The 18,485-nt window shown below is 39.7% G+C and overlaps 1 protein-coding gene across 1 annotated transcript in view; it reads right to left on the bottom strand.

The window, feature by feature from the left end:
* Cubn (cubilin (intrinsic factor-cobalamin receptor)) overlaps nucleotides 1–18,485 on the bottom strand; it is a 250,702-nt gene that overhangs the window by 78,907 nt on the left and 153,310 nt on the right. Inside the window, exons 32-38 of the mRNA XM_013014602.1 lie at nucleotides 11,742–11,901; nucleotides 10,673–10,786; nucleotides 8,849–8,959; nucleotides 7,995–8,123; nucleotides 6,935–7,067; nucleotides 2,088–2,293; nucleotides 261–445 (exon numbers count right to left, since the gene is read on the bottom strand). Coding sequence (XP_012870056.1) covers nucleotides 261–445; nucleotides 2,088–2,293; nucleotides 6,935–7,067; nucleotides 7,995–8,123; nucleotides 8,849–8,959; nucleotides 10,673–10,786; nucleotides 11,742–11,901 — 1,038 coding nt within the window. The remainder of the gene's footprint in view (nucleotides 1–260; nucleotides 446–2,087; nucleotides 2,294–6,934; nucleotides 7,068–7,994; nucleotides 8,124–8,848; nucleotides 8,960–10,672; nucleotides 10,787–11,741; nucleotides 11,902–18,485) is intronic.

Raw genomic sequence — 18,485 nt, 5'->3', positions numbered from 1 at the left:
AATGGGATTTAAGAGAAAATAAATATGACACCAAGCATGCTTTGATGTATCAACTGTTAAATTACACTAATGCTCTAAAAAGCCCTCAATACAGAATACAACATGATAAATACGTTAGTGGAATTCTTTTTGTATAGGTAGTGGGCAGTAAGTATGGTTTGTGGGAGATTATCCCATGCATCCTTCAACTGTTTGGATTTACTTTTGCCAGTGCTATCTGATGGACATTTATAAATACCAGATTGCCTATGAAAACTTACCATTAATTTGTCATAATAGCAATTCGTTGTTAACTCAATGTCCAGCTCTAAGATTCTGCCATGGATAACTTGAGATGTGTTCACAGTTACTGTCCACTTGTAGTTGGAGTTATCAGGGTAATTTCCAGGCCAGAAGGGAGAGGCAATTCTTCCATGACTTCCCACAATATTATTATTGCCAAATACTAGGAGAGAATAAATAGAGGAGTAAATCAGGTATACTTAGAATAGAGCTATAACCAAATGAGAAAATAAAACAAAACAAAGCAAAAGGCAAGGGAAGTTGAAAAGGGTGGACTTTTTATCTGACATTGATTACTTTTCTGACTCGTGAAAGAAATACTATTTCCTGTTTGGCTGTTGAACTATCCATTGATACCCTGGAGAAGGGTGATTTTGTGAATGGAATGCCATCACTTGACATGGTTGCTTGGTACACTAAGAGGTGATAACTTTCCTTTGAAAAGGTTACCCAGCCCCCACAGGTCATAAGAAGAGGAAGGGATGGTCATCCTTCTTAATTTCACTTGGTGTTACAAAAAGGAAAATTTATTACTTTTTTTTTTTTTTAGGGTCTGGTCATGGGGCCTGAACTCTGGGCCTGGGCACTGTCCCTCAGCTCTTCAGCTCAAAGCTAGCGCTCTACCACTTGAGCCACAGAGCCACTTCCAGCTTTTTTCTTACGTGGTGCTGAGGAATCAAACCCAGGGCCTCATGTATGCAAGGCAAGCTCTCTACCACTGAGCCACCTTCCCAGCCCAGGAAAATTTATTACTCTTAATATCTTTTTCCCCCTTCAGCTGTTTCTTACTCTAAAAAAGTCTCTAATAAAAAAAATTGAACACATAGAATAGCCAATTATATAAAAGTCAAGTGAAAAAATAAACATGGCAGCCAAAGGCTGGTGGCTCATGACTATAATCCTATACACTGAGGAGACCGAGCAGCTTGTGTTTAGAGGCAAAGGTTTACCAGACTCTTTCTAACCAAGAGTTGGGGATTGGTAACATACTCTCCCAGCTACAATGATAAATCCAATACAGACAGACTGCCCTTGAAAGACTGGTAAATTATCTTGAAAATAACCAGCACTGAAATGGCTGGACAAATGGATCAGGGATAAGAACCTGTGTCTGGCAGAACTCCAGAAAAAAAAGAGAGAGAGAAAGAGAGAGGGGGGGAGTAATAAAAAATAAATAAAAATCAGTGACACTGAGTGTTAAGCCAACTCTCAATATTAATTTTGTATTTAATGAAGTCTATAGGATCAAATTAAACACATTTGACAGAAATATGCCCTGTGTGGAATGTATTAGCACAATATCATAAAAAATCAATTTAACATTAGGTAGAAACTAGAGCTTAAAAATATTAAAACCATTGGGAATGCTCTTTCTTGCTCTTAATGAGACATTCATCTATAATTTAGTTTTTAAAAATTATTTTATAAATAATTTCACCAAGTCAAGATGGAAGAAGGGCAGAGAGTTTAGAATGATTCTGGCTTCCTGCATTACTGATAAATACATTTTTATTTATTTATTTTTTTTGGGGGGGTCCAGTCATGGGGCCTGAACTCTGGGCCTGGGCGTTGTCCCTCAGCTCTTCAGCTCAAGACTAGCGCTCTACCACTTGAGGCACAGTGCCACTTCTGGCTTTTTTTTTTTTTTTTGCTTATGTGGTGCTGAGGAATCGAACCCAGGCCTCATGCATGCAAGGCAAGTACTCTACCACTAAGCCACCTTTCCAGCCCCCCTGATAAATACATCTTTATTTCTAGTGTTCAGGACATATTCTGGAAGCTATAACTGGAATGGGCCTACTCACTCTTAGCAAAGCCAGCCTGGAAGCCTGTGCCACTGCCGGAGCCATCAGACACAAATCTGACCCACAGAATATGCTCAACAATGGATGAGTAATTGTGAGGCAGAGAGTTTCCACAGTATCGTCCCACCAAGCGACCTGTAGCATTTCCCTCTCGGATTTCCAAAAAGTCTTTGCTACAGTTTGGAGAGTCCTCCAACTGGAAAGATCTGATTTGGAGAGAAAAAAATATTTTAGGAATTAGTACAATAGAACATATTCTGGGATTCTTCTGAATCACATTCATATGTTGTTTGTACGTGTCTACTTTTTTTTTTAAATAAGCTCATACAAATAGTCTAGGCTAGCCTAGAACTTGCCATATTCCTGCTTCACTCTCACAAAAATAAAATACTTTGAAACTTAGAGATAGGCAAATATTTCCTTCCCAGAATGCAATAAAAGCACTGCATGTAAGATAGTGAATAAATTTAATTTCATCGAAAAAATTAAAAAACATTCCTCATTAAGGCTATAATTAAGCAAATATTAGACAACACACAGACTGACTCAGGGTGAGGGGAGATAACTGTAAAGCATGTATTTAATAGAAACACAAAGCTGCTAGGATAGAAAAAGTATTCCTACAGTGATGAAATCAGCAAATTAAAAATGGACAACACTGAAGCAGGCATTCATAAGACAGTAATGGAATGTACAGTGAGAATGAGAAAAAGAGAGAGCATCTGAGTCATGCACATCAAATATCACAAAGAGTATGAATTTAAATCGCTCACAATGGCTGAAGAAAACACTGACAGGATCAAATGTTGATAAGAATACAGCTGTATTGAAAATTTTTGTAAATTCCTGCTGGGGCTATATTCTGGTCAAGTACTTTGAATAATTCTTAGAAAATTAAAGACATACCAAGCTATCCCACAAACCCTCCTCCTGTTTATTTACCCAAGAAGAATACAAACACCAGAAAATTCTAATATCTGGAATACAAAACGACTCTTGCAACACATAAGTAAATAGAAAACAATTAAAATATCAATCACGATGCCCTGAGCCACACACATGCAAGTGTCAAGAAAGGATACACATCACATTCAAAACATAGGTCATTTGCTGTCTGACAATATTCAATTTATTTCTGGGACAAAGTATGGTGCTTTGTTCCTATAACACAGCTATCTACTTGGGAGGAGAAGGTGAGAAGAACTGAGATTCAAGGCCAGACCAGGGATGAATGTTAGTGGGACCCTAACCTAAAGGAAACGTGGGACATAGTGGCACACACCTGTAGTGCTAGCTACATGTGAAGCGGAAGGGGAAAAGATCTCAGTCTGACAATCTTATCTGAATAATATCCAGAGCAAGAAAGTTGAGAGTGTATCCCAAGTGGTATAATTGCTTCCTCTCAAGAGCAAGGCTCTGAGTTCAACCCCAGAACCACCAAGATAGATAGATAGATATTAGATAGATAGATAGATAGATAGACAGACAGATGGGCAGACAAACAGATAGATGGATAGACAGGTAGACAAATAGAGAGATGGAGGGAGAATTTCCTAAAAAGAAAAAAGACAAAGGAAGGAAGGAAAATATGGTCTAAAACTTACTGTAAGGAGGGAAAACATAAGAGCATTTCAAGAATATAGAAAGTCCTCTTTCCCGTGTATCTTTCAGTGAAGGTTCAAAATGAAATGGGGTAATATTTCCCACTATGGTAAGGACAGTGCTGCCCTGGGCTTCATCAAATGTATTCTGATGGAGAGCAAGCCTGAATGAAGCCTCCTGGCACCTCAAGCGCTCAAGGGCACAGAGTTGAAGATTCCTGAGAAAATTGATTGGTTTATTCTATTCCTAGCTTCTCACTAACAGAGACACTGGCACTGCTGGGTTTCTAGGAAGAAGAATGGGAGTGGTTGCTCTTTTAAGCCCATCAACCTGGAAGATTTTGGCCTGGACCACCTGGACTCTATTCTAGATGTAGTTTAAGCAGCAAGCTATAACTAGTAGTTGAGAAGCTTGGAAAGGTAGGGAAGGTAAACTATATACCTTTCCTTACTGCCTTGATGATCTGATGACATAGTACCAAGTTGTAGCTACGGTCTTTTTCTGTAAGAAACGGATCTGAATCCATATTTAGATCGGCTCAGTTTTTATTACTGACAACATGATATGTGCTAAAATTGTATTCTTTGGCTTCTCAGAAAGCAAAATGGGAAGAAAGGCATATTGTTTTCCTCTAAAGGGCAATTACATGAAATTACCTCTAAAACATTTCTACTCAACCCCAGTAAATGAATTGTAGATGAAGTAAAAGCAGAAGAAGAATGCTAGACAGGTCCATGCATGCATCAAAACATATGTTAATGTTCTACCCATTGGTCCAGAAGATTGCAAAGTCTATCCTAAATTCCAGGCTATAATTGATGGCTAAAAAGTAGAGATGACATTGTTTTAGTAATTATTGTAACACAATACCTATATGAACCAGAATAAACTTAGAAAAGCCTTCTAGTTCTTGGAACTTTTTGTTTTAGGTTGGTATACTTTATAATGAAATCTGCCCCCTTGGTTAAATATGTTAATAAAAAATACAGTCTGGAACAAAAATAATACATTGCTGTTTCTCATTATCTTGTTTCAGTTTGGAGCCAAAACCCATCAATTCCTAAAAGCACTCTGCTAGCAAAGAGTAGAATTTCTGCTGATTCCTTTAAATATTTGTTTTATTTTTTAAAGATCCTCTTGAGATTTTTATTTCCTCTCTCTTCTGTGGCAAATTCCACCATATATTATTACATTCTCCAGTTTTGTCCCTACTGAGATTTACCACCGCAACATGCACACTGCCAACTCTATGTTTTAGAACTGGATATGACTCATGCTTCTCCTCTGCTCCCTCACACCCTGGGGAAATGCCTAAGCACCAAACTGGAAGCAGTTGAGACTAAGGCAGGAATAACTCACAACCTCCTCATGAAGTCCTGTCCTTCTCATCATCAGCCACACAAAAACAAACATATTGCAATCTACAAGATCCATTTTAACGATAAACTCAAGCAATAACACAAAGTAGTCAGAGTCAACTTCCCTCTCAGAGGAGGGAAGAAACAGTCAATGTTCCTACACAGTAACTATGATTTAACATCTATGAATCCGCTTTCAATGTTTATCTTCTTACCCTGCTCTGGGAGGAGAGCCTAATGTTGTCCATTTGTATTGGTGTGTATCACAGAAAATTCATCAGAAATAGCTCAGCCTAAGAAAAATGCAACTATCTTGTGGTGCACATTTTAATTTTTACATCTTTCATCCTAACAGTGAATTAGGATTAAAAAGGTTTTTTTTAAAATCCCTCTGTGGGAGAAATTTATCTCAGGAGGGTTCAGTTAGGTAGCTTCATGATCTTGATTGATCAATAATTGGACAGGACCTAGAATCTTTATTAATGACTTCATTAAGTAATTCACTATTTTGAACTCATGGCTTTGCACTTGCAAGGTAGGTGCTCTACTACTTGAGCCTTATCCCCTGGCCCTTTTTTGCTTTTCATTATTTTTTGGAGAAATTCTTATGCTTTTTTTATTCTGTCAGTTGTGGTGCTTGAACTCTGGGCCTGGGCACTGTCCCTGAGCATTTCAACTCAAGGCGAGCGCTCTACCACTTGAGCCACAGTGCCACTTCCATCTTGTGGTTTTGATGTGAGGCCAGCCTCAAACCATGATCCTTTCACCTCCACTTCCAGAGTGGCAGCGATGACAGGTATGAGTCACCAAGTCTAGCAAGAACTAGAACAGTATGTCTTAATATTCCAAGTGTATAACCCAAGTTTCTGACAACCACTGAACTTCACAGTGGTGACCATCTGATATTAATAGAGACCAGGAAGGAAAAGACCAGATGGGGGAAAAAGATCAACTAGGAAGCGCTATTATCTGGCAAGTTAGGTGGTCTAAAAGAACGAATGAAGGACCTTGGACCATGTCATAAAACAATGATTATATACAAATCACCTACTAAGAGTAGCACATGACTTCTACGTGTAACACTTTGTAGTGTCTTGACAAGTATTTATTAAATAAAATAACCTAAGTCAGATTAAGAACTCAGACAATAGCTTTCCCTTTAGGAACTATGTGATGCTAATGAAGACAAAAATGCCCCAAACATCCTCCCCACACACAATGAAGCTTTCAACACCCATTGCCTTTCCCCCATGTAGAATGCCTTTTTGACTTAAGACAATGGCCCTTGTACCTTGAAAAGGCACTGTCTTGATGACAGATCAAAGAAACAACCTCAACTGTTTGAACTGCATTCTACAAATAGAATCATTCATCCAATAGAACAGTTCATATTTTCAATTCGTTCCTGATGCACAGATGCTGGCCTGGTCAGACAGAAGAGCCAGACAGGACAATGTCAAGATAATCACAATGTCCCTGAGTTCTTTTGCTCAAGGAAGTACTCTATAGCTTTGAGCCACGGCTCCGCTTCCAGTTTTTGTTTTTGAATGGTTAATTGGAAATACAAGAGTCTCATGGGAACTTTTCTGCCTGGCTGGCTTTGAACCCAGATCCTCAGATCTCAGGCTCCTGAATAGCTAGGATTACAGGCGTGCTCCACCAGCACCCAGGTTCTAAAACCATTGTTAATAGGATTTTAGTGGTATTAATAACCCAAACTATGACTAAAACAGGAAATTTGGAGAAAGACTTCCTAAGCTCCCACCATGTTCTCTTTAGCAGCCAACACAGGCACATTTGTGGTTGGCTGTCCATGCTATTAGTAACAGCACTTCCTTCCTACAGGTTTATCAGCACTGAAACAATACACCAACAAAAAGGATTTACATGAAGGACAGCTGCAGCTGGTTGCCAGGGGAACTGACAATGTTCCAGACACATTCCACATTCGGGGGATAAACGTCTGGGTAGCCAGGGCTGTCGAAAATGCCTTCGCCCATGTGTAAGTTTCCACCACAAGCTGGACATAGAAAAAGAGAGAGAAATAAAAGAGTGTCAGAGCAAAGATCACATCTGAGACAATGTAAGCTAAGACCATTACAGCCATTATCAGTATCGAAAGCCGTAACAGTTTCATCTCCATCAATGACATACATAGCATTTCCATCTCAATTTTCAAAAGTCCGTGCTACATCTAATGAGGAAAAGATGGTAAAACTGAAAGCCAGGAGCCACTCAGAGAGAATTCATATGTTCTAAAGCTTTTTCTCCCTGTGAACTAACGATAAGTTTGGGTGATCAAGGACTTGTTTTTAATTCTGAAACTTCTCCATTGTTTGTAACCAGTATCATCTTCAACCCTGGCTTAAAAGAAAAGGAGGTTTGCAGCCTTGCCCTCTCCGAATAACAACAAAACACAACTTCCAGCGCCGACAAGGCATCCCCTGGCTCTTGGATATTTTTGTTTCTAATGAGGGAGCTGACTGTGGAAAACGCTACGGAGTCCAAGACGCCCAGTTTTGGATGGCATCTTTCTCTCCTCCCGCCCCTCCACACATCTACCCATCATCTCTGTCAATATCCGGACCTGGCCTTCCCACAGCAGGGAAGTCTGGATGGAAGAAGAGTGCTGTGTCTGTTCATTGTGCCAGTAGAAGTTGGCAGTCAAAGAATGACTTAACAAACATGAAGACACAGTACATAGTCATCTGAGATCATGAGGTGTAGCTACCAAGAGGCAGGTCTGCAGGCTATGTTCCCTTCTGGAGTTCAGTATGATTAGGAAGTAAACGTTTACCTTAATGTGAAGTTGGTGAGATGAGGAGCAGTAGTGATCTTAGGATAACAGCTTCCAACTTCTGCAGGTCACGGAGTCCCAGACAGCAAATCCAGGACTGGTAGTACATGACTTGCCCTCCTAGTGGGGCCACTTAATAACGTTTCTTACCTGATGTTGATGCCGCGTATAAAACCTGGAAACCATCATCAGTTAGTCCAGCATCAGAGACGAATCTTAGTACCAAGGCATTGCCAAAGGACGTGATTGGGTGGGGCAGGGACCTTCCACAGTACCGACCTACGTAACGAAGTCATAATTGTGGAGAAGGAAGGATAATGTGACAGAGACTGTAAACACATCGTTAATAGAAATGACAAGAGACTCAAGCATACTGGAGAAAAACTGCTAGGAAGTTCATTTAAATTAGTAATCACGAGAATGAACTCTAAGTACAAACTAACTAGTACTCAACATCCAAGGCTAGATGAGAAGTTTATGTGATAAAACTTATTTAAAAAATAGTTCACGCTGATGGAGAAAGTTTAAATGACCTGGGATTATTTTGCTTGAAGAATTTTTAGAAAATAGCAATATACTCTCATTCTCCTGAGATAACATGAAAACCAAGTGATAGATTTTCAGAAATTAATTAAAGCTCTGGCTTTTTTTGTTTTGTTTTGTTTTTTGCTTCCACTGAGAGCAAAGAAAAGCACATTCAATTTCAACATAAGGATTACAGGCAAATATTGACCAGAAATATTTGGGAAGAATTCTATTTGATATTGGAATAGACTTCTTCCAGGACTGTCTCAGAGAGTTGCAATTTTTCAAAAATACTTAAAAAGATACACATATAGAAAAGGAACAAGCTGAGTTTCTTGAACTCCACATGAAATCCTGCTTTCTTACTCGCTAATTACTCTACTTGATTTATGATTGTTCCTTTTATCAGCATATAAATATGTAGATACAGAAATAGCACACAAGCAAGATGGCAATGAGTTGGGGGGAGGGGTGCGTACCTCGGAGGGGCGCATCTAAGGAGTTGCCATCTAAAATTTCCACAAAGTCCCGTGTACAATTAGAACTGCTTTCAAGTCCAAAATGGATAAAGGAGAGAGTAATATGATTAACTGCAAGGAAAAAAAAAACCACAGGGATTATTTCATAAAGCACAGGCAAACAACACAAAGGGAGAGAGGTTTTGCAAGTGATACTTTGAAAGAAGGGCTTTCTAATGGGAAAGTAGGGAAGTTAGTAGACTTGCCCAGGGGATGAGTGAGCTTAAACAAAGGTTGGGGAAGGGGGCACAACTTCTATGCTAAAGGATTCCCTTTGAAGAGTAAAAGAATCAGTTTATATTTTTTTTAATGCCTATAGATTCTGAGATGTTGGTCCAGTATTAAAAAAAAAAAAGACTGTTTAGCAATTTCATCATAAGGATCATGCAGCATTTCTACTTTTTTTTTTTTTTGTATCAGCCATTTCTGTGATCCTGTTATAAGCATTCAGTGGAAGAGTTTCCTTAAATTTAGATTATTTCCTGTACTTGTCAGTAAGATTGTCTTTGCCTGGTACAAACATCCCCAGGCCTTCAGCTTTGTTTTCCAGCCAGAGCTAGTGCCCTAGAGGTTCGCTCAGTTTTCAGGAAAGCTTTGAAATGCCTGCAGAACACTAAGAGCCTGAGTCTATTTTCCTTTGGTTATTCTTCCAAGGTCCCTAATCTTCAGAATGGGATCTCTTCCCAGTTACTGACCTAGGAGCAATGAGCACTTTCTTCTAAATGCTTGGCCACTCCTTAGAAAACAACCCTTAGGCACAAAATGGTTCAGCACAAGCCTGGAGTTTCTGAGAGGAATGTTTCTTAGGCCTCTGCCCAGTCCTTCAATTAGTGAAGGAGTACATGTTGCCCTCATCTTACGCATGACAATAAAGGTATTATCCACTGTTACATCACCAGGAAAGGTGTGAAGATAATATTTAAGCAAATGTCTTCATTTTGTGTGTTATTTTATACTGGGCCTAATTAGCCAGAGTGACCTGACTATTTTCACATAGGCCATAGATTGGATGATAGAGTGCAGTAGAGAACTTTTCTACAAAATGTCAGAAAGCATAAAGTTTCCCTGAAAGAAAACCTCCAAGGCTCAACAATGAAACAGGACTCAGAATGGCTCAAGGGTTACTTTTGTAATCCATAAGGGTTGACTCCTCATTTTCTCGGCCAACAAAATCTACATAAAACCTTTAAAAAAAAAAAAAGACCACTGCTAGGTCAGAAAACAGGATTTGAGGATTCCAAAGAGGAAATCTAATCAACACATTGAGCGCTGGGAGCAGGGCTATACTGGGATTTTTAAAACACATGGCAGGTGAGACCAGGTTTTATAATTAGCTTCCACATTGATTAGAGGTCAATAGACTGCAGGCATTGTATTTGCAAGTTGAGAGATTCTGTCGTTCTTATCATTTTTTTGTCTTTTGGTCAGCAACTGTCGAGCATCTTGGGCACACATGTCAAATAGTGTGCCTTATCTTCAATCTCACATGGGCACACATATCAATTAGTGTGCCTTATCTTCAATCTCACATGCCTGTCAAGACAGTAGAGTTATATAGATTTGCTATGGACAGTTTATTAAGTATGCTTTGCTAGGATAAAAAAAAGTCTTAATAGAAGATAAGACAGTAAAGAAAAATTTTTACTAGAACACACATTGTTCTCCTACACATGAGGAATTGAGATTTTGAAAAGAACAGGAAGACTGGCTTAAGGAGATGGGAGTTGGTCATGGACTGCCCTTCACAGACACCAGAGGGCCAGGGTCCGTCCCTTGGCTACTTACATGGAGGTTGAGCTTGAAGTATCCAGCTGCAGTTCTCATCATTAGCATACTTGTTGGGGTACAGTGGAGAGGAAATAGTACCAGAAGAGTCGGTGATACTGTAGCCACCGCATACTAGAAATACAAACAATTGTTACAGGCCAGACTTTTCTACCACCTGTACCAAACAGTTGATGCTGAATGAAAATGGGACTGAATTCTCCTTATTTATGAAATGCATCCCAGGAAGTTTTGTGCAAAAGAAGAGGCATAGAAAACATCAGAAGACGGGAAACAACATTTACAACAACACAACTACTGCAGGAATATTTGAAGTCGGGCAGTAGCATAGGACAAGAGATTAAGTGTTCTGCATTCAAATAAAACTCTAGCCTTGACTCACTCTGTCCAGCCATAACTTCTGAGTAGAAGGATAATCACTGTATCAGAAAAAAATAAATACTCATGTGGACCAAGCTTTATAAACACAATTGCGCATGCTCACACATCATCAGAGAGGCTCAAGCTCTGCGGGGCATAATCAGTGCAGGGCTTTTGCTTGCAAGTGACTTGAGAGAGCAAGTGGTAAAGACAATGAAGGGAAAAGCCTGGAAGGAAAACCGAGAAGCAGTGACTTAAGAACAAAAACAAGCAAAACCACACTGGCTCCTCCATTGGACAAGGAGAGGATTCGGAAAGGAGACAGTCCACAATACGGGAACTCTAACTGGATTGGTTTATAAGCAAGTCTTGTAACGTATTGTGGTTTATCTCCTTTTGTGGCAAAACCTTAAATAGGTATAGATGAAAGTCTATTTGTATAATGTATCTAGTGTTAAAAACAGTTTCAAGTATTACTCTGAAGAGAACACAGAGTTTTGAGAGATAAGCGGGTCCTAAGACTTCAGCATCATCTAAATCAAAGATAAACATATCAATACATGGGACAAAGCGAGTCACAGGTCTCTGGTTGTATTTAAACTCTTGTAAGGTCAGTAGGAAGCCAGGGATGAGTTTCTGAGCATCTGTCTCATCTTATTATACCACCAAGAAGACATTTAATGCCGGAGACCCACAGAGTACTACTTGCCTTGCTTGAATCGAGCGCGGAAGCCCCTGCTCTGTCGGGAAGTGCCAGACTGGAATCTGACAAACAAGGTATTTCCTGAGGAGGTGATGGAGGAGGCGGGCTGCTGTCTCCCGCACACTCTGGCCAGGCGGGTGGTTGCAGAGGTTGCACCATCGTATGTCTACAAAGATGGGAAACAGGGGAGAAGTAGCTTACAAACTGTACGTTTGTAAGGACCATATTCCCTGAGCCAACACACGGAGGAGCAGAAGCAAAATGAAGGAGGGAAAGCCACTGCTGTGGATCTGGTTTTTATCTCACATCTTGCTGCAGAGTTTCCTGTGAATGTTTGAATCTGTGGTCATTCCCAGGGTCACTCAGAGAGATTTCAAGAACAGTTAGTTGCTCTGCTAGAGCCACTAGTACATCTTCACAGGTTTTCATAAGTACTTTACAAGTCTTCCTCCCTCCCCTGACCGTATCATGGACCCTACCTACTTACAACAAGTATTAGAAATGTTTGCTGCAAGAAGAATGTAAGAACAAATCATTGAGAAATAATGTCAAGGGACAGTCATGATCAGAAATTCAGTATTTATTTTTGTTCTTCATAAGGTCATGGTCAAGAAGCAAAAGGAATGACAAAGTTCCTTCATTGATGTGGCATGAGCCTAGTTTAGGAAACTCTCATTTTAAAAAAATGTATTGAGGGGCTGGGAAGGTGGATCAGTGGTAGAGTGCTTGCCTTGCATGCATGAGGCCCTGGGTTTGATTCCTCAGCACCACATAAGAAGAAAGCTGGAAGTGGTGCTGTGACTCAAGTGGTAGAGCGCTAGCCTTGAGCTGAAGAGCTGAGGGACAGCACCCAGGCCCAGAGTTCAGGCCCCACAACCAATCCAAAAAAAAAATTGTATTGTACCACCCTCTATGTGTGGCCAATGAAATATGGCTTATAACATATATTCTCAACATCTCTGTATGAGTTGGTGAAACTGACATGTCCTCATTTGCTTCCCCCTATGTCTAGTATGAGGTTTCTTGTCTTGTTTAGTTTGTATTGGTACTAGGATTTGAACTCAGGGCCTTGTACCTGTTGAGCTTCTTTGCTCACTGAGAGTGCTCTACCATGTCAGCCAAGCCTTCAGTCTTGTTTTGTGCTGGGTAATTAGAGATAGAGTCTCTACTACTTTGCTATCTGGTTTGACTTTCTCCAGATCTCAGCCTCCTGAGTAGCTAGGACTACAAGTGTGAGCCACTGGTGCCTAGCTTCATGCGATTTTTTTTTAACCTAGAACGTGAGGCTAATGTGTTAGCTATTTGCTTATTATTTTACTCAAAGAATGTTAGTAACATATCCAGGATGGCGTAGCTAGCAAAAACCAGTCTTCCCTCACCCAATTCTTTATCATATTGCCACTCTTCAGAATTCTTGTGAATAAAATGCCATTTCATGGATTTTCAAATCTCAGACTCTCAATGAGGCAGGGTTTAAAAACTGCATGTGCATGATCAATTCTCTTATTTGAGAATATTGTTAACATTTTTTACATCAAGTCAATATTCTCATTTAAAGTTTTAATTTGCAAAGTTAAAAGGGAAGGCATTGCAAGGAAGTATAAGGAAAATTCTTCCTCTTTATTGAGAACTCTGCGGTCACAAAAGCTCTGTGAACACTGCTCATTACCCCTAGTTAGCCTCAAAGGCAGAACTCCCAAATTGTATTACTATTGTGCACGTATATAATGTATCTATGTTCCCTATGTTATTCTTACATAGATCTACTGCCAAGAGCTTTTAGACTTAGGAATTGACTTTTCCTCACCTGTTACTTAATATACAATATACTTAATATACTCATATACAAATAAAACAAAAGGAGATTCTGTGCATCTCAGCTTACTCATTTCTCGAAGGAATGAATGAAATAAATAAAAGTTAGATGCCCAATTCACAAAAGGGAAGGCAGACACTATCCTTGGGGTTCCCAACCACAGCGTCTCTTAAAAATTAGTGACAAATCTGGTCACATGTGGTCTAATCTCTTCAAGAAAGTTAACCAACCTCTAGAGAAAGCAATGGGAGTTCTATAATATCCCAAGAGACCAGCACACACATTCAAAATGCAAAAACTCAGCCAGGTGCTGGTGGCTCACACCTGTAATCCTAGCTAATCAGTAGGCTGAGATCTGAGGATCCAGGATCAAACCACCCCTGGTAGGAAAGTTCCAAGAGACTCTAATCTCTAACCATCAGAAAACAGGATGTGGCACTGTGTCAAAGTGGTAGAAAGCTAGCCTTGAGCAGAAAAGATCTGGGATAGCTCCTAGTCCCTGAGTTAAAGACTCATGACCACCACCAACAATAAAACAAACAAACAAAAAACAACTTAAGTTTATCAAATAAAAGACTCACATAGAATGGATAACTAGGGTAGAGAGGAAAACCCTGAGTGACAAAATCATTTACTAGGTGAGATGTTGTTCATTCATCTGCAGCTGCCCTCTGGACACGATTTCTGGGTCTAAGAGGGGACTGGAAGGGGTCAATAACAAGGCATGGCTAACCCCACCTTCACAGGTCCAATTATCTTTCCCCTGCCCTGGGGAAGTGACAGAGGCTGGAAATGGGACCAGGGGACCCCAGGCTCATGCAGAGGCCCAGCATATCCTGCATGCCTGACGTTCGCTCTCCATTCAACCCTCCAACATCCTGCACTCTAACCAGAAGTGTGAGCTAAACCAAAAGTTTGTGAAGTTTCACACTTGAGGCCTCAATTCCTGGAGGAGATTTGGGGAAATGTCAACCATTGCTAAGGTTAACACCTGTCAGCCTTGTCGCATGCTAAGTGACATGGGGAGGAAACCCATCCATTAAGAAAACAGCATTCACTCCTGATGACATTTACAGGAGCGGGCAGGGACAGGGTCCAGAGAGATACTTTTAAAAATAAGGAGATAATAACAGGATACTTTTGCTTTCCCATTGACACACTGCTGAGCGGTTCCCTCTCAATAAATGCATGATTTAAGCGTATGTATTGTCTAGAAGATGGTGACATAGGCCTTCAGACTCAAGGAGAGGAAGTCATTGTTCTCTCTTGTCTGTTTCTTTCTTAATTTCCTTGTTTCTTATTGATTTCCTTGGGAAAGGAAGGCCATGATAAATAGTTCAGGAAATGCTAAAAATCCTTTTATGTATCAGGTAGAGTTTGGGAAGACAAGTTATTCAGTCAAGCCCACAATGTGCATTAGTCTGAGCATTCTGCTGTAACAATACCATTGGCCGTGGGGCATAGAAACAACAAATAATCATTTCTCACAGCTTTGGAAGCAGAAGATCAATGCACAGACAAGATCAGTGTGTCGCAAGGACATTAAAGCGTGACACCCTGCTGCTTTGATCTTCAAAGGGACCTTCAAAGAGCAAGGCAGTTCCCCGGTACAGTTTTATTTATTAATTTTTTTCTCCAAGTCCGGGACTTGAACTTGGTATCTGATGCTTTCCCTCATTGGTGGGTGTTCTACCATCTGAGCCATGCCTCTGATCATGGTACAGCTTCTACAAAGACACTAATTCCAGAGATGAGGAGGATCGCTTTCCAAAGGACCCATCTCCTCATGCCAATCCCTTTCCAGGGAGGATTTTTAACATAAATTTTTGAAGGAACACAAATGTAGAGGGGATTAAAAACAAAAATCCTTCCCTCACATCTGCCTTATTCCACAAGTTTCATAAATACTCAAAAAAATGACATCCACATGAACACTGACCTCCATGCTGAGCTCATCTCCTTTCGTTCTGCTCAGCCTGAGCCGGCAGGCTCCCACAGAGTGCAAGCAACAGATGTTTCCCATCTGACAGAGATAAGGTGACAACTACCCTGATCCTGGGGTCAGAACCCGCAGGAGACATAAAGATATTAGTTGGGAAATATAGGCCTGAGCCCAGGATCGACAGAAGGTGTTGGGCTGATCTTGCCAAAACATTTTAGAAGCTTCTTGATATCTATTCTATCCTATAAAAATAAGAGTAGCTTATTCTTTCTCACCATGTCACCATATTACTTTAAAGATTGAATAAGGCAAGGAATTCAAAGTTCTATGGAAATTCTGATTCTGAGTATGCAGGAAAGTGTTTATCACATCTCAGAAATTCTCATATACATATTTTTAAATGGACTATGACAAATATGAATTAATAATCCACTTCTAAGTTTTGACACCAGAGAAAGTTTTGCACTGTCCCATTCAGAAATATCTACAAAGAGTCTTCGGAACACCATGTTGCTATTGCAAAGTAATGAAAGTAAACTAAATATTCATGAACAGCAGGCTGGTGACTTATGGCACATAAATAAAATGGAATGTTGTACAGTCACAACAAAAGGTGTTAGATCCAGACACACAGTGATGTAGAAAAATGTTTAAAACAATACTGAGTGAGAAAAGTAAGTTGAAGGATATATATTGTGTGACATTATTTATAAACACATTTAAAATGTGCTAAATAATATTTTATAGCAGATGGATGTATACAAATACGTGTAATAAAAATATAAAAATAGTCATGGAAACCAGAAACCACATTTGTCATTAGTAGATTTGTCTGGGACAGAAGATGGGAACAGCTGTGTCTTTAATACTTCATTTCTTTGTGGTGAGAGGACTTGAAGCAAGTGCGGGAAAAAAATGCTAATATTTGGAAGGTCTGGTGTCAAAATGTATTTGTACATTCTAAAGTTTATATGCACTATAGAGTTTAAGATTTCTGCATACTTAGACTATTTTAGGGTTTTCAGTTCAAAGAAAAGATAGCCTACATAAAAAATATAGCTTAAGATTCACATATAAACGTATTCTTTACAACAGTATTAAGGTAAGAACATGGCAGAATACAAAATCAACTGCAGTGTTATCTCTTTAGGTCTGTTTGTAGGAGTATGCACATATTTGGGCTAGGGATAAACAGAAATCAAAATTTTAGCAGTTGTAACCATATTGTAATACTAATGATGGCAGCAATTTCTTATTCTTTGTTTTTTTATTTTCATGAATTTAATTTGAGGAGCATGTTAAAACTTCTACCTAAAATCTATATTAAAGTTATTTCAATTAGCCATTCAGACACGTACGTGATTCCACAGACATGAAAATTATACTAATCACAAGACTACAGGACCTGAGTGCCAGCCTTGTATACACTAATTCCATTTTATCTGTTCACACTGCCCCAAAAGAATATATCAAAGTTAATGGATATGGCTTCTGTTAAAAGATCTCCAAAACATTTGTTAGTTGACTCATCTCTATAACCCCAGCCCTCTCTCCTAAGCTTCAAGATAATATCACCAGCTGTATACCAGATGTCAACTAAGAGCTTCACAGCCTTTAAAAATCAGCCTCCCAAAATAAATTCATCTCCTTGTTCCTGGGCCTCTCCTTCTTCTTGTATCTACAACTCTTGTCTCAGTAAATTCCACAAGTACAAACCCAGCTGACAGTCCATTTTAGATCTTTCCCCTAAGTTCCCCAGCCCAGGGGCTCAGTGTTCCCTGGCAATTTTCTCTGGCATCTTTACTCCTCACTCCCTTTTTTCTAGGGATCTTAGTGTCTGGATTTCAACTCTTTTCTCTGTGGATCTTAGCCTCTGGATATTGCCTGGGTCATTCTTTCCCATCTCAATTCAGTCTCCTATCAATGTCCACCATGCCATGTCCTCTTTCTTCTATGTAAAAGCAAACACAAAAGGAAAGCTGCATCACCCTGGACATATCAAAAAAATGTATGAAGATAAGCAGTCACTGATGGCTTCCCTGGAGAGCTGAGGAGCATGTGATTGAGGTGGATTTCAGACCTGCTCTTGCCCACAGCCTCCTCTCTGATATGATCCAGACCAGACTGTGATGAACTGGCTGGCTTGTGATCAACTGATGGAGATGTCAGTTATCCCACTTAACCCAAAGCGCAGGACTGCAGAGGAAAATGGATGCTAACTTCCACAGGAACACTGTATTTTTATTTCTAGAAATGAGAGTATATTCCTTCGGATTGCTGGAAGGTGGAAGGTGGGGAAATATTTCGGCTTCATCTCATCTTTTCTTGTCTTCATCTTTCTCAGGGAGAAAACAAGTCAGCTTTATGTGGGGACTAGAATTGCTTTAAACTAGAGAATGGAGGAACTATTTTAGCACAAAGCAAAACACATAGAACAAAATACTGCATCACAGTGACACAGCTGAGCTCTACATAAAAAGACACTGGAGATATCTGACAATATGTTTTTATTTTCATTTTTCTGCATTATTACTTTTTTCCTTCTTAAGGATTTATTTTTTACTTTTGTGTTTTTAGGTGGTCCTGGGGTTTGAACTCAAGGTCTCCCACCTGAGCTGTACTACTCCCTTTTAGCTCAGGTTTTTTTTCAGGTAGGTTCTCCTAATTTCTCCTCAAGCTGTCCACCAAGCCCTGCCTGCTTCATAAATTATTTGTCTTTTGGAAAGTATCAAAATAATATATTTATAGAGTGATACAATTTTGTAAGATGATCTGTTGAACAGTATGCAAAAATATGTATTTCATATTTTTGAAATATGAAATTCATCAATGGACGGTTTATGAATAGAGGGTAGTGTGAGATGAATGGCAGATTCTTTTTTATTTTGGGGAGGGGGGTCCGGTCATGGGGCCTGAACTCTGGGCCTGGGCACTGTCCCTCAGCTCTTCAGCTCAAGGCTAGTGCTCTACCACTTGAGCCACAGCGCCACTT

Source organism: Dipodomys ordii, unplaced genomic scaffold (assembly GCF_000151885.1).
Source record: "Dipodomys ordii isolate 6190 unplaced genomic scaffold, Dord_2.0 Scaffold24, whole genome shotgun sequence".
Taxonomy (NCBI): Eukaryota; Metazoa; Chordata; class Mammalia; order Rodentia; family Heteromyidae; genus Dipodomys; species Dipodomys ordii.
The sequence above is the reverse complement of the archived record's forward strand: the minus strand, read 5'-3'. Positions and strand labels throughout refer to the sequence as shown.